The sequence below is a fragment of the Zingiber officinale genome, chromosome 3B, assembly GCF_018446385.1.
Source record: "Zingiber officinale cultivar Zhangliang chromosome 3B, Zo_v1.1, whole genome shotgun sequence".
NCBI classification, from domain to species: Eukaryota; Viridiplantae; Streptophyta; class Magnoliopsida; order Zingiberales; family Zingiberaceae; genus Zingiber; species Zingiber officinale.
Genome location: NC_055991.1, coordinates 61,911,611 through 61,926,857, shown reverse-complemented (window position 1 = coordinate 61,926,857; position 15,247 = coordinate 61,911,611). Strand labels below are relative to the sequence as shown.

At 34.9% G+C, this 15,247-nt stretch overlaps 1 protein-coding gene across 2 annotated transcripts in view; it reads left to right on the top strand.

Annotated features, from left to right (window-relative positions):
* The window catches only part of LOC122056525 (mitogen-activated protein kinase kinase kinase YODA-like), a 29,501-nt gene extending 14,939 nt beyond the window's left edge, over window positions 1-14,562 (top strand). For both annotated transcript variants that reach the window (XM_042618510.1, XM_042618508.1), the window contains exons 6-12: window positions 3,169-3,329; window positions 3,406-3,481; window positions 5,090-5,149; window positions 5,224-5,331; window positions 5,973-6,212; window positions 12,955-13,046; window positions 13,542-14,562. In XM_042618510.1, coding sequence (XP_042474444.1) covers window positions 3,169-3,329; window positions 3,406-3,481; window positions 5,090-5,149; window positions 5,224-5,331; window positions 5,973-6,212; window positions 12,955-13,046; window positions 13,542-14,061 — 1,257 coding nt within the window. In that variant the 3' untranslated portion in view covers window positions 14,062-14,562. The remainder of the gene's footprint in view (window positions 1-3,168; window positions 3,330-3,405; window positions 3,482-5,089; window positions 5,150-5,223; window positions 5,332-5,972; window positions 6,213-12,954; window positions 13,047-13,541) is intronic.
* The last annotated feature ends 685 nt before the right edge of the window (window positions 14,563-15,247 follow it).

Here is a 15,247-nt window from a genome sequence, read left to right as displayed (position 1 = left end):
CAAGTGTGACTTTGCGAGAATTGTGGACAAAAGAGAACTTGTTGGAGGATCCATCATGGTGAGCTCGCTTATCAAACTGCCAAGGTCTTCCAAGAAGAATGTGGCTTGCCTCCATAGGTACAATATCACATAGAACTTGATTTTCATATTTGCCAATGGAGAAATTAATCAACACTTGCTGGTTCACTTCCAATTCACCACTATTACTTAGCCATTGGAGTTTATATGGTCTTGCATGTGGTGTAGTCTTGAGGTTGAGTTTGGTGACCAACCTAGTGCTTGCCACATTGGTATAACTTCCACCATCAATGATCATAGAGCATGTCTTACCTTGAATAAGGCAGCAGGTATGAAAAATATTTTCTCTTTGGTCCTCATGCTCCTTGGCTTGGCTTTCCAATAATCTCCTAACCACCAAGAGATCTCCATCTTGCGCATAGGTTGCTCCATCATTTTCCTCAACGCTTGAGGAAAAGGAATAAGAAGAAATTTCTTCACTAGAGATACTCCCATTATCCCTCACCACCATAGTCTTCTTATTCGGGCATTCGGATGCAATATGACCTTTTCCCAAACACCTAAAACACTTGATATCCCTACTCTTAGAAGTGGAAGAAGAGGTAGTAGGAATAGGCTTCTTAGTGCTTGCTGCCTCCTTAGAATTTGAAGAAGAACCCTCCTTCTTTGGCTTGTCCTTCCAACTTGAAGAGTAGTTTGGAGAAGATGATTTCTTCCTAACGCCCTTTCTCTTTAATTCTTGCTATATTTTCATTGCCTGATGCACTAAGTCGTCAAGCTCCATATAATGTTGTAACTCCACAATGTCTCCAATATCTCGGTTTAGGCCATGGAGAAACTAGCCATGGTAGCTTCCCTATCCTCCACAATATTGGCCCTAATCAAAGCCACCTCCATCTCCTTGTAGTAATCACCCACACTCCTACTCCCTTGGGTGAGTCTTTGCAATTTGTTGTGCAATTCCCTATGGTAGTGGGAAGGTACAAATCTCTTTCTCATCAAAGTCTTCATTTCGACCCAAGTGTTGATAGGATGCTCTCCATACCTTCTTCTCTCCTTTTGCAATTGATCCCACCAAATTAAGGCATAATTGGTGAACTCAAGGGCAACCACCTTTACTTTCTTTGCATCATTGTAATTGCGGCATGAAAAGATTTGCTCTATTTTCATCTCCCACTCAAGATATGTTTCGGGGTCATTCCTCCCTTGGAAGGAAGGTATCTGGACTTTCACACCTCCTAGATCATCTTCTCATCTATGGTCTCTATCTCCTCTTTCACGTCTTCTTCCTCCTTCACGCCTCCTTCTTTCTCTTGGTGAATCATAGAATGAGTCACTTTGACGAGATTCTTCATGATTAGAATTGCCCCCACGGTTGGAAACTTTTTCTCCTTCAAGTCGGTCCATCCTTTCGTGTAATTCTTCAAGTTGTCTTTGTAGCATTCTCTCAAATTGTTGAGTAAGTGCCTCCATTTGAAGCCTATTAAGATCTTGCCTAGGGGAATGAGGTGATCTTTCCCCACTCATGTTTGCAACAAAAGAAGATACAAGGAAAATTACAAAAGAAATGTTAGACGGTCCTCACCACTCTACTCATGTGGTTGCACTCAAATTTATCCCCTCAGCTTCCTTTATAAGCTCTTAAGGAAAGAATCTTATCAATGTCTTTCTCAAGACAGCAAGTAGACAATCAAGTGAACAAGAAACCAACAAGAGAAATATGAGTAGAATAAGAGAAATAAACGGATAAAACGAGAAATTCAGCAACGATTAAGAGCAATGAAGGAATATCTTTGAATTCAGATTTCACAAAGAAAGAATTTTGAGTCCTTTCAATTCACAAATCCTCCCTTTTTTTTCGAATTTTCTTGTTTTTTTTTTTTTAGTTGAGGACTCAAATAGTGAACAGAAATTTACGACAGATTGGGATAGAGAGATCAACAAAGAGGGACAAGAACAAAGATGAAAACAAGACACAAACCTGAAAATTAAGGAGCCAAGACTCTGATACCAAATGATAAAGAACCTTGTAAATGGATTGCCTTGAAATTCAGCTTGGGGAAGGGTATTGACGCCACACTCAAGCAAGATGAGAAGGTGAGTGATAAGTCATGGGGTTTGATCGCCACAAGTTGCCTTGATAAGATCGGAATTAGTTCTTTGCCTAAGAACTTGAAGGAAGGTCTCACGAAAGAGAAACTCAAATTTTCATTCAAACTCACTTGATATGTCATACAAGAATTCTCCTATTTAACATCCCCTAAGATCCACTATGCACTAATTATGCAATAAATATCATGCTTGCATGCATGGTATTTATTATCCACTAATGCAACCACTAATCCCTAATACTAGCTTAATGCAACCATGCAATGCATACGAAAATGGTCCTCATGTTGGTTCAATTTCACTTTCAAATTGAAGGAATGTGATCCATTTAGTTGTTGCCTCCATTGTGCATTGATCGTATGGAACAATTCCCATGCTACTACAGCTATGTTAGTGTTTTCTGCAGGATGTGATGTGTAAATTGAGATTTTGACCATTAAACTAAATATTTGCAAGCATGTTAACTTTAGTTCCATGTTAGACTCAAATCCTTACTTGATGTGTTTAGTATGTAGATATAAATGATTTCTTGCCTGACCATCAACTAATGGTTTGCCACACATAGCTTGGCATCATGGAGAAGTGAAATCTCAATTTTCATTTCTCTTCAAGAATAGTGAATCAGTATGCTTGCACGCCTATAAATATCTAAGCTACTTCTATTTTGGACGATAAATCTGATTTGATGCAAATATTCCTTTGTCCTGATGCATCCTAGAAGTCTTTAGCTGAAGAAGCTACTTGATAATTCTTTATTTCCTTAGGAAACTTATTGCCCACTTAGGTCCACTTAGAATTGTTTGATAAAGATATAGTTTAGGAGTTGGGTAGTCACTATGTACTCGATGATATTTATATCCTATCTTCGCTTGTGCCTTGTAATTTATTGGGAAATTTACATTGCTATATCCAGATAGTGTATATTTCCATTTTAGATGAAGGTAACCTACTAATACAATTGAATGAATAGCAACAAGCAATAGTATATTTCTTTATCATAGATCCATGACTTGATTATGTGTATGTATTTCCTTCAAACAGATTGATGATAAACTTTATATTTACCTGGAATATGTATCCGGTGGTTCTATACATAAACTCCTCCAGGACTATGGTCAATTTGGTGAGCCAGCAATTCGTAGCTATTCCCAGCAAATTCTTTCTGGATTAGCATATTTGCATGCTAAAAATACTGTACATAGGTATGACATAAGGAATTGTTCCTTTTGAATGATTGGTCTCTTTTCTGCACCTGACTTTTTACTGAACCTTGTGCAGGGACATAAAAGGTGCAAACATATTGGTAGATCCAAATGGCCGAGTTAAGCTGGCAGATTTTGGGATGGCAAAACATGTATGCTTTTATCTCCAAGCACTGTTTGAGCAATTTTATCCTTTTATATCCTGATAATATAGTGGCTAGTCTTTCTAATGCAATAAGGGCTTGAAAATCTGTGTTTGGGAAAAATGTTGTTTTTCCTATCTCCATATTCGTGCATGTTTTTCATGTGAAATTAAATATATCATACTTGTTTTTTGTTGCAAATTTCAGTGTTTATTAGCTACTTGAGTTTTTCTTTAGTATGCTATTTTGGCAATTCACTCACTAGTCCCACCTAGCTTAATTCATATGATTTGACAGACTGGATTTTGAACAATACATTAAATATATATAATATTAAGGTTCTAAGAATAGTATGTGATTTGTACATTGAATTCATATAATGTCATTAGTCATTCTAAGGTATGTGTATACTTGAAAATCTGTTTGGACGAAATATTGTCGTGCTTATCTGACATATCTTGCTCACAATTCATATAACTGTGACTAGTCATTTCAATGGAACATGTGCTTCAAAATCTGTTTTGGATGAAATGCTATCGTGCTACATTTTGTGCATGTTTATTTTTTAAAAACTTCTTTATGTGCTAATTCCGGTTTTGTATTTTGAGTTGCTCCTGTAGGCTTTATTGTTGGGAGTTAGGCAATTCCACATGCTATTGTTGCCACAGTGCCACTTAATTTCATTCATATGATTTACCAGATTAAATATTATAATAGTGCTTTTAGTCAAAGTACTGAGCAGGTCAGTGGAGGAGAATAATCTCCTAAAGATTAAGCTTATAGGTATTATATATCATTCATAAACTTGATTTATCAATCTTTCTCAGTCATTGAATTTATTATACATACCTGGAACTCATGTGCCAGATCACCTAGTGATTTTGTTTCTTACATCCCTTGCTCCATGACAATCTGCACAACCAGTTATGTTATGCATTCAAGATATGCTTGGATTGTGACACTAGTCTACTTAGAGCATCCTTTATTTTTTTTAACCAACTTCAGATTATATGAAAGGAATAGTGTATAGTAATTTACAATTAGTTTTTGTTTTACTGCAGAAGTAATAAGTGTGCTTTTATATATATATATATATAGATTTTTGTTATCTTGGGCAGACGTTCAGTGAATCCGGGCGCTTGGACCACTCCCGGGCACAATGGTCCGGGCGCCTGGATTCACTAAGAGTCACCCCATGCATCGGCCACCGAACATCCGCCCAGGATATATATATATATATATATTCAAAGTTTGCTATCAGAGTACCATAGCTTGATCAAATCAGCTGTAGGTGAATTATAGCATATTGTAAGAAAGTCTGCATTTATATTTTCTGGAAGTCTGCCACTTTGTCATACTGTTAGATAAAGAACATGCATCATCCTTAATTGTGATGAGTTAAAATTCCATGAGATCATTACACATGTACTCAAACTTCAAATGCATTCTCATTTTTCCACTACCTATGTGAATTTGATATTAAAATTATTTTTTAACATGGATTAGTACAAAAACAAACTATTCCCTATTGAATCTATTCTGAAATCTGAAGGCATAAAGGTTGTTTTTTTTCTATGTTTGAACACAATATTTATCACCTAATGTTGTGTTTCCCAGATTACTGGACAATCATGCCCCTTATCATTTAAGGGAAGCCCTTATTGGATGGCTCCAGAGGTATTGTTTAATTCAGGTGACACTTTTTTCAATTATGCATCTAAACTAATTCCTATTATGCATCGTGTGGTTAGGTCATCAAGAATTCGAATGGATGTAACCTTGCTGTGGATATTTGGAGTCTAGGGTGCACTGTCCTGGAGATGGCTACATCAAAGCCACCTTGGAGTCAATATGAAGGGGTTGTTACTTAAAACTTTGAGAGCGTGCAAAATTTATTTAGGGTGCTACTTTGATATTTCTACTACATTGATGTGAAATTCAGAAAGCATCTTCTTTTACTAGTTTCCTTATATAAACTTTCTGTATTTAAGACATTTTACATAAATAAGTTGTAGACATACATTTTTTAAACAAGGACTATAGATTTATCAATTACTCTCCATGAATATATTAATTTTGAGAATATGTGTGCTGAATGCGAAGACACCTTTTTGGATGATTTGTGAACGCTCTTGCTAATTCTTTTCCATTTGCAATTAAGTTGTTTGCCAAGTTCACTTTATTCCACATCTCTGAATGGAAATAGTAATTTGCCCAACATGGTATCACCAGTTACACTAATCATTGACTTGAAGTAGCAATTCACAAGAAGCCCGTTCCCTAATTAATTTTCTTGGATGATCTCGCCCTTTGCTTGTATTAATTTGAGAATAGAGTTTCCCTTGTCTTGTACTTGATAAGAGTGTTGTACATATTTTACATTATACAAAGAATTTATCCATTTATAATGCATGGCCAAGTATTAGTTTTATTCTCTAGTTTGCTTACTTTATTTTATTTGTTTTTTTTTTTCAATATTTATGAACTGTTTCTTCCATAGATTGCAGCAATGTTCAAAATTGGAAACAGTAAAGAGCTTCCAAAAATCCCTGATCACCTCTCTGATGATGGCAAGGATTTTATAAGGCATTGTCTTCAGCGTGAGCCATCTAACCGCCCTACCGCTTCTGAGCTTCTGCAGCATCCATTTGTGAAAAATGCATCATCAATTGAGAAATCTCCAATTTGTTCTGAACCTTTAGAATCACCAGGTGGTATTTCAGCTGGAACAAACATTAAGGTACCTTTTAAATAATTGCGATGCAAAAAAAAAAAAGAGTCGGTTCAGGATCTAATACATAGTTTTTATTTATTTTTACCAGGTCAAAAATTCATATTTTATATTTCTGCTTTTACTATTTCCTATTTGCCTAGTCTATTTTTCAAGACTTAATAAGACCAGGTTATAAAAGAGGCCTCATTACATTGTCCAAATCATTCCACAATAAAATATACTTTTTTGCTTTGGCCTTCCTTGCTCATGGGATCACTGACCAAGGCATACAACCCCATGGGATCGTTAATTTAGGCACATGGTTCTATCTTGGGCTACGTCAAGTATAGACTAGGGACAGGACGCAAGTATAGCTCCACGTATAATGTGAAAATTTCTAGAGTTTCATTAGTTTGTCTATTTTTCTTGTGGAATCATCTAGATTCAATTCTTTAAATAGTGAATTCCCATTGTTGTCTAGACATGAAATGACAAATAAACTAGGAAATCTCAGATTGAGGTTTTGTGCACAAGCAACCAACTTTTGCCCCTAAAGTTTGACATGCCAAATTGTTTCGATATTTATTTCTATTTCAAACATTCTTTGTCCTTAACCAATAGCTCAAAGGTATATAATTATGACTAAATTGACCATGGTATTGGGAAACATGAAAATTAGTATCTAATTATTTTAGTTCATCTCATATATAATCATAGGAGTAACCAGTGATTGAAATATCGTTCCATGTCGGGCGACACGCTCGGTTTTTACTATTCTGACACGGGAGCGAAATCGACACTGTATGTGTGACAATTTCGTGTGTGTCATCATGTGCGTCATGCTCATGCAACAAAAGGTGGGTCGGAGGTGTCGCAAGACGCGACGCCTCCAACATCGCTAGCGATCTCACGACGCATGATGCTATTGTGCCGAAGAAAATTAAAACTGCGAATTTAATTAATTCAAGCAATTCTTGTTTTAAATTTTATTTAAAAATTTAAAAAAAATTCTAAATCATTTTTAATAATTCAAATTTATATTTTGATAATTTTTTATATTTTTTTACTATTTTAATGTTTAATTTATATTCTGATATCTTTTACTATTTTAAATATATATTATTTAAATTAATAATTAATTAAATGAATAAATAGTTCAACAACAACTAAGCATTTTCTCACTAGGTGGGGTCGGCTATATAAATCCTTTTATGCCATTGAACTGTATCTCCTATATCATCATCTATATTTAAATAAATTTTATCTTGTTTTATTGTTGCTAACCAAGTTTTTTTTAGTCTTCCTCTTCCTCTTTTGATATGCATGTTTATTATAATTTCACATCGCCTAACTGGAGCATTTATTGGTCGTCTAAATACATGTTCGTATCATTTTAAATGTGTCTCTCGGAGTTTTTCCTCAATAGATGCAACTCCGACTTTCTCTCTAATGTTCTCATTTCTTATTTTATCCATCCTCGTATGTCCACACATCCACCTTAACATCCTCATCTCTGCAACTCTCATCTTCTGCTCATGTGCTCGAGTCATAGCCCAACATTCAGTTTCTTATAACATAGCAGGTTTAACTGCGGTTTTATAGAACTTACACAAAAACACTCGACGCTCCCTCCATTTCACCCATCATGCTTGTATTCTATGTAAGACATCTCTCTCAATCCCTCCATCGTTTTGCAAAAATGATCCTAAATATTTAAATCTCTCGGTTTCGGGCAATTCATCCTCTCCTATCTTAACAATTGTCTTATTACTTCTAATATTGCTAAACTTAAATTTCATATATTCTGTCTTTAATCTGCTAAGCTTAAAACCTTTCCCTTCTAGTGTTTTCTGCCAAGATTCTAGTTTAACATTTACTCCTTCAAGTGTTTCATCTACCAAAATAATATCATCTACAAATAACATGCACCATGGTAATGTGTCTTGAATGTGCGCAGTGAGTTCGTCCATAATTAGTGTAAAAAGATAGGGATTTAGAGCTGATCCTTGGTGTAACCCTATCTTTATTGAAATGCTTCAGTTACTCCGCTTGAAGTCTTTACTCTAGTCGTTACATCCTCGTATATATCTTTAATTAGGTCAATATATGTTACGCTAACACCTCTCTTTTCTAGAATTCTCCATATAATTTCTTTTGGACTCTATCATAAAATTTTTCTAAGTCAATGAATACCATGTGTAGATCTTGTTTTTGCTCTCGATATTTTTCAATTAATTGTCTAAGAAGATCTATAACTTCTATTGTCAACCTTTCAGGTATGAACCCAAATTGATTTTCGGTCACTCTGGTCTCCTTCCTTAATCTTTTTTCTATTACTTTTTCTTAAAGTTTCATAGTATGACTCATTAGTTTAATACCCTTATAGTTTGCACAGTTTTGTATGTCTCCCTTGTTCTTATATAAGGGAACTAGAGTACTTATCCTCCATTGATCGGACATTTTTTTCATTTTCAATATCATGTTAAATAATTTTGTAAGTCATTCAATACCTTGTTTTCCTAAGCACTTTCATACCTCTATCAGAATATCATCTGTCCAATGACTTTTCCATTGTGCATCTCATTTAAAGTTTGTTTTACTTCTGAAGTTTGAATTCTACGATAAAAAATAAAATTTCTATGCTTATTTGACCTACTTAAATTGCCTAAGTTAAGTTGGTCACCTAAACCTTCATTAAAAAGTTGATGAAAATATTTCTTCTACCGCTCTTTTATTTCTCTATCGTTTACTAATGCCCTATTACTTTCATCTTTAATACATTTTATTTGGTTAAGATCTCTTGTTTTCCTTTATCTCATTTTAATTATTCTATAAATGTCTCTTTCCCCGTCTTTTGTATCTAATTTTTGATATAATCATTCAGAAGTTTTATTTTTTGTTTCACTCACTTCTTTCTTGGCTATTATATATGTTTTTAAGTTTTCCTTGTTCTTACAAATATATAATTCCTTATAAGTTATTCGTTTTTCCTTTACTTTCTCTTGTACTTTCTCATTCCATCACCCAGATTCCTTACTTAGTGGTGCATGTCCCTTTGACTCACCGGGTACACTCTTAGCTAATATTTTCAACTTTGATATCATCTTATCCCATGTCGTATTAGAGTCATCGTATATTTCACCTAATGCTTGTACTTCTACCTTCTCCTTAAATATATTTTGCTTTCCATCCTTTAACTTCCACCACTTAATTCTAAGAATCGTATATATTTTCTTTCTATTGATACTATGTTTAAGGCGTATATCCAACATTACTAACCTATGTTGGGTAGTTAAGTTTTCTCTAGGGATGACTTTGCAATCTTTACAAATCTTTCTATCCTTCTTCCTAACAATAAGAAAGTCAATTTGTGATATATTATTCCCACTTTTGAATGTGACTAAGTGTTCTTCTCTTTTCTTAAAAAACGTATTAGTTAATATAAGATCATATGCTATCGCAAAATCTAATATAGTTTTTCCTTCCTCATTTCTCTTTCCAAACCCATAACTCCCATGTACCCTCTCATATTCCTCATTTTTCACTCCAACATGCCCATTTAGATCACCTTCTATTAAAATCATTTTATTTGGTGGAATATTTTGTAATATTTCATCTAAGTCCTCCCAAACTTTGATTTGGTAACTTTGTCTAATCCTACTTGTGATGCATATACGCTAATTATGCTCATAGTTTCTTTCGCCATTATTATCTTAAGGGCTATAATTCTATCCCCTTTTCTAACTACTCTTACAACTTCATCCTTTAACAAACTATCTACAATAATACCCACTCCATTTCTTGCTTTACTCTTTCCAGTGTACCATAATTTAAAACCCTAGTTCTCTATCATCTTTGCCAACTCGCCTATTCATTTTGTCTCTTGTACACACAAAATACTAATTTTTTTTCTAATCATCATATCTACTACCTCTATTGATTTACCGGTGAGAGTTCCTATGTTCCATGTTCTAAATCTTAGATTATTAGTTTTCCTATCATATTTATTCTTATCCAACCTATGGTGTGAGAACTCTTGCCTATTTAACACTTCACTCAAGTTCTCATGGAGATGTAGCGGTCCTTGCTGACACGTTATAGTCGGACCTGTAACGCAAATTCTTGCATATTTAGCACTACACCCGAGTTTTGGAGATGTAGCGGTCCTTGCCGAGACGTTACAGTCAGACCCTGTAACGCGTTCCTTCCAGGGAACAACCTAGCATTAGCACAATAGTTTAATGGATTCATTCATTGAATATTTGCCATAGTTTTGACGCTAGTTGGCAACCTAATGCAACCCTCCTCCTTTATCCGGGCTTGGTACCGGTCATGACCGGTCGTCATGGGCGGAGTTAATTTATATAATTATTATATATAAAATAACATCTTTGTATTAATTTATATAATTATGATTATTTAATATGGACGTTAGAGAACTATAGAGTTGACCTATGCAGAATGTTACAAGAACCAATGCTTCCATTTGATTCACACAACTTCTTTTGGTATTAGTAAGGTAATATATTATGATGTATCAATTTTAATTCGAGTTATTGATAGATCAATTTTCTTTAAAGAAAATTATATTTAATTATTTTTCTAACAATTTTAAGTTGTTCGATAATGAAGAACTTATATAAAATCAATATACAACTTATTTTTAAATTATACACAATAAATATATTTATCTAATAATTACTATATATAAATAAAAAAAATATACAAATCATATCGGCATGGCATGACACGATACTGAAAGCTTATTGTTCTGGTCTGAACCGAAATCTCGACACGGATTGAGATTTTAAACCTTAGAAGTAACTCTCGTTAACGTGTAATCCCTCAATTTAGTCACACATGGTGAGTTTTGGGCTAATAAAGAAGTTTTGTAAAGCTTAGATGGGGTACCCACTATTAATTTGGTTAGGTATTTTGGTTGGGTGATTGTGCCTTACATGTTAATAATTCAATTCATTCATCTAAGTGGGTCGTATCAATTAGTATCAGCAAAAACCTAATCCTAGGAATGATGAGATATTGGAATGGCTATCAATGTTGTTGTGTAGCCACCATTTGACTTCATGTACCTTTATTCGAGGAGGTTTCTAGGCTATGAGTTGAAAAGGTTTGGGATGTCAAGGCGTAGGTAGGGAGATTATGATATTGTTTAGTCCCATATGACAAATTTCTAATCCAGTCGAGTTGAATTTATTAAGTTGGTTGAGTCTATTCCAATTGACTCAAATCAAATAGAGTGCAAGGCTTATCTTGAGCATAGGATTTAATCAATTTGACAGTTAACTAAGCAACTAGAATAAGCATTAATGGACTCCCATCTTCGATTTTGCTTGGCTTACACCTTAAAATCTCATAGATCATGCTCAACCATAGACTACAACTCGAAACTTATGTTCCTTAACCGAAGGGTCACTGTCTTCAGGATGTCTCGGCTTTATGTTGTCCAAGAATTTGTCTCCCATCAGGTCCTCAGTCCCTTAGATGCACTAAGCCTTGAGCTCCTTCCATGTGCTATCCTTCATTAGGTTACCTACATAGTCCCCCTATTGTGGCTTCTGTCAAAGTTATTGAATCAACTATATCTTCGTGGTCTTGTAGTCCCCAAATGTTTCATCCTTCATGGATCTCCAATAGACTTTTTAGCCATCACAACTTGGCTACACCAAGTCAACACAACTCGACTTCGTGGAGTCATAAGCTCCACGAGTTTCATATGAATTCTACTAAGTTCTTGCAAACTTTGTACACATATTAGTAACATGAAAATTTAAACCCTTTGACAAACACATCAAAACATCAAGCCATTGAACCATCACAACTTGGCTATACCAAGTCAATACAACTCAACTTTGTTGAGTCTGCAAACTTCATACACATTAGTAACACAACAAAACTTATCCTTTGACAAACACATTAAAACATTTTGGTCGAACACGACCACATAGGGCATGATTGCACTAATACTATTGACTTGGGTTTTGGATTAAGTATTTTGGTCTAGTGATTGGGCTTTACAAATTAATGTCAATTCTCTCATTTAAGCAGACTGGACCAAGTTCTCATCGGTCAAAACTCTGCTAATTTTTTATTCTCAGTTTTTATATTTTACATTCACCTTCTCACGTACACTTTCGCACATTTTACATTATGGATACTTGTATGCCATTTAACTCTACTGCCTAATATTTAGATGTAATATTTTATATATTGTCATACATTCCTATATATATTCTATATAGAAATACAGATATTGTAGATATGTGATCTGGCTATTTGAAGCATGAGTCTAACTAGTGAACCAACTTCTTGGAGTTTGACCAGTTCATCATCTTCTAGAGCAATTTTGGAAACTGTGCCAAGAACAGTATGGGAATTTGAATTACAGATGTAATTGCCTCATTGTACCCTAAGTGGCTTCACTTGAAACATGTGCTTTAGTGGATAATGAATGTGTATTTGTTAATTAAACCAATCCCTCGTCTATGAGAACCACGAAGTACATGGTTAAATACACGTTGATAGTGCAGAAATTGATGCACTTTAGTAGAATTTAAAAGAATGAATCTAAGATCTAGGTCTAGTTATATAATCCTTGTGCTTTTTGAAGGGATGTGTTCAGTCAAATGCTCTGTTTTCTTCTCTATATTTCTCTTTCATTGCTTCATTTTGCATCTGCTTTGATCGTGATATTTTCTTTTGTACTTGTTATATGCTTTGAATTTTCATGTGGCTATTAATACAACTCCAGGTAACTAGCCATGTGAAAAATTTGTCTTCTCTGGACACAGAAGGAATGACAATCTATCACGTAAGAGGTGGAGCACCTACCATAACGACAAGGTAAATCACTTGTTTTTTTTTTTGTTTTGTTTTTCTTGCCTTTGTTAGACCTATGATTTTATTAGTATGTTTGTTGTTTTCTTTTATCAATTTAAAAGGCAGGAATACTTGGTCTAACTTGAGACATGGTTTAAACATGACATGTTAAGTTTGAAACTTTGTCGAAAGCATCCTAATTATATTTGTTTAAGAAAATATTCAATGTTTTCCTGTCATCGTATTTCATTATGGAACAATCAAAGAAATCCAAATGAACTATTGGTTACTGTGGGATATGATCTTACAAATCAAACATTTTAAAATTTTTCTAATAGTATGTTGAACTTAATGCATACTCAATAATAGGCACGTGGTTAAGTAGCACTCTTAGCACACAAAGGTCTTGTGTTCCAATTATTCGCACTACTGCACAAAATTGCAGCGAACATGCGCCTTTTAAAAAAAAAATTAATTTTTTTTGTAAAATAAACTATTGATTATCCTTCTTGTATGCAGTGATGTTCTTATGAGATACATATCTTGTCCTGTCTCTCCGATGGGAAGTCCTCACTTGAATTCCAGTTCTCAACGGTATGTGAGTGGAAGGATGTCCCCTTCTCCCATTTCGAGTCCTATAGCCACCTCAGGTGCATCTACACCTCTGACTGGTGGCAATGGTGCTATTCCCTTCAGCCAGTCAAAGCAGGGGGGTCGAGAACCTGATGGCTTCAATCGCTTGTCAAAATGCAAAAGTGATGTGTATCTTAGCGGGACCATTTGCCATGAACGGAAACTCAATCTTTTAGCTGGAATGCAGCAAGGCCCGCAAAATGTCTGGGAAAGAGTGGCATCAGAAGCTGACATTCGCAGTGCTCAGTTTGGTAGGTTGAGACAGGTTAATTTACGGGATCCTCATGAGAAGCAGCATGATCATGTGCTCCTTCGTTCTGTAAGAGATCAAATGAAGCTTAAGCCTTCACAAAGTCCCAGCAGTTCAGGTATTCCAACTCATGACTCACAAAGGCTACATGACTGACAGAATGATCAGCCAGATCTTAATTTTTTTTTTTATTGGTCTGGCATGCTTATATTGCCCCCCAATTTCATCCCAAACTAATTTATTTGGTAAGGAAGTTGCCACTGTACAATCATTCTTTGTTCTTTGGAGACTTGGGAAGTGGACTACGTTCTTTTCTACAAATTCTCTGCCAAGTTTCAAACTGCTAAGTATTAGTGGAGTCTGCAGATTGACGCAGTGATTTCAGAGGATGCAAGTTCTTTGTTAGGAAAGCAAAAGAGCAAGCGATGTTTGGAAAACCGGAAGCTCGGAACTCAACTTGTGCATACAGTTTGACTATTTGTATAAAGGCTGACCCCCACATTGTCCAACATTTTGCATCATTAAGTTATTATACTATGTCTGACTGCATCAGTTTGGATGTACAATTAACATATTTCTTTATGTGGAAGCATTCTCTTCTATGCAGTTATCTATATTTGTGACAGTTTTTAAGGATATCAAAGGATGTTTTAATCACTCGTTTGCTTCTTAGACATGTTGTAAAGGCTTTTATAGAGTTAATTGTTGTTTACAACTGATTTTATTTTTTAGAAAATGAAGGATATTTTAATTCAGAAAATTGAGAAAAAAAACATTTTTATTGTGAGGAAGAGATTTAGTTTGGATAATGGTTGATGGCAAATTCTTTTCTTTTATCTTTTAATATGGAATTTTAAACTTTTTTTTTCCTAAAAGGCAAACATCGAATTTATATTTTTCTGGTAACCATTCATACATCAATAATAAAATACAAAATTTTTTTTTGAATAATTGTTCAATACGGTTTGGGGTTGCATCAAGTAAAATAAACCACACTGATCATTTCTGGAGGATTAAACCTTAATGTCCTTATATACTTTTTGGAGGACTAAACCCTAATGCCCTTATACACATTGACCACACTGATCTTTCCTGGAGGAGTAAACCCTGATGCCCCTATATCGACACTGATTCTTTGCGGACTAAAAACTAAAATCCCAAATGATAATCCCAGATTGTGCCTCCGTTAGCGAAGAAAAGCTTCCTCGTCTCTAAGAAGACTCTCGTGGTCAACAAGAGACCCAGCCTCGCGCACTCTGCCAACTTCTTAAGTTATTGCCATTGTCCTCGCAATATTCTCTAATCCGTCAAACAATCCATCACAGTTGCACATTATGTTCTT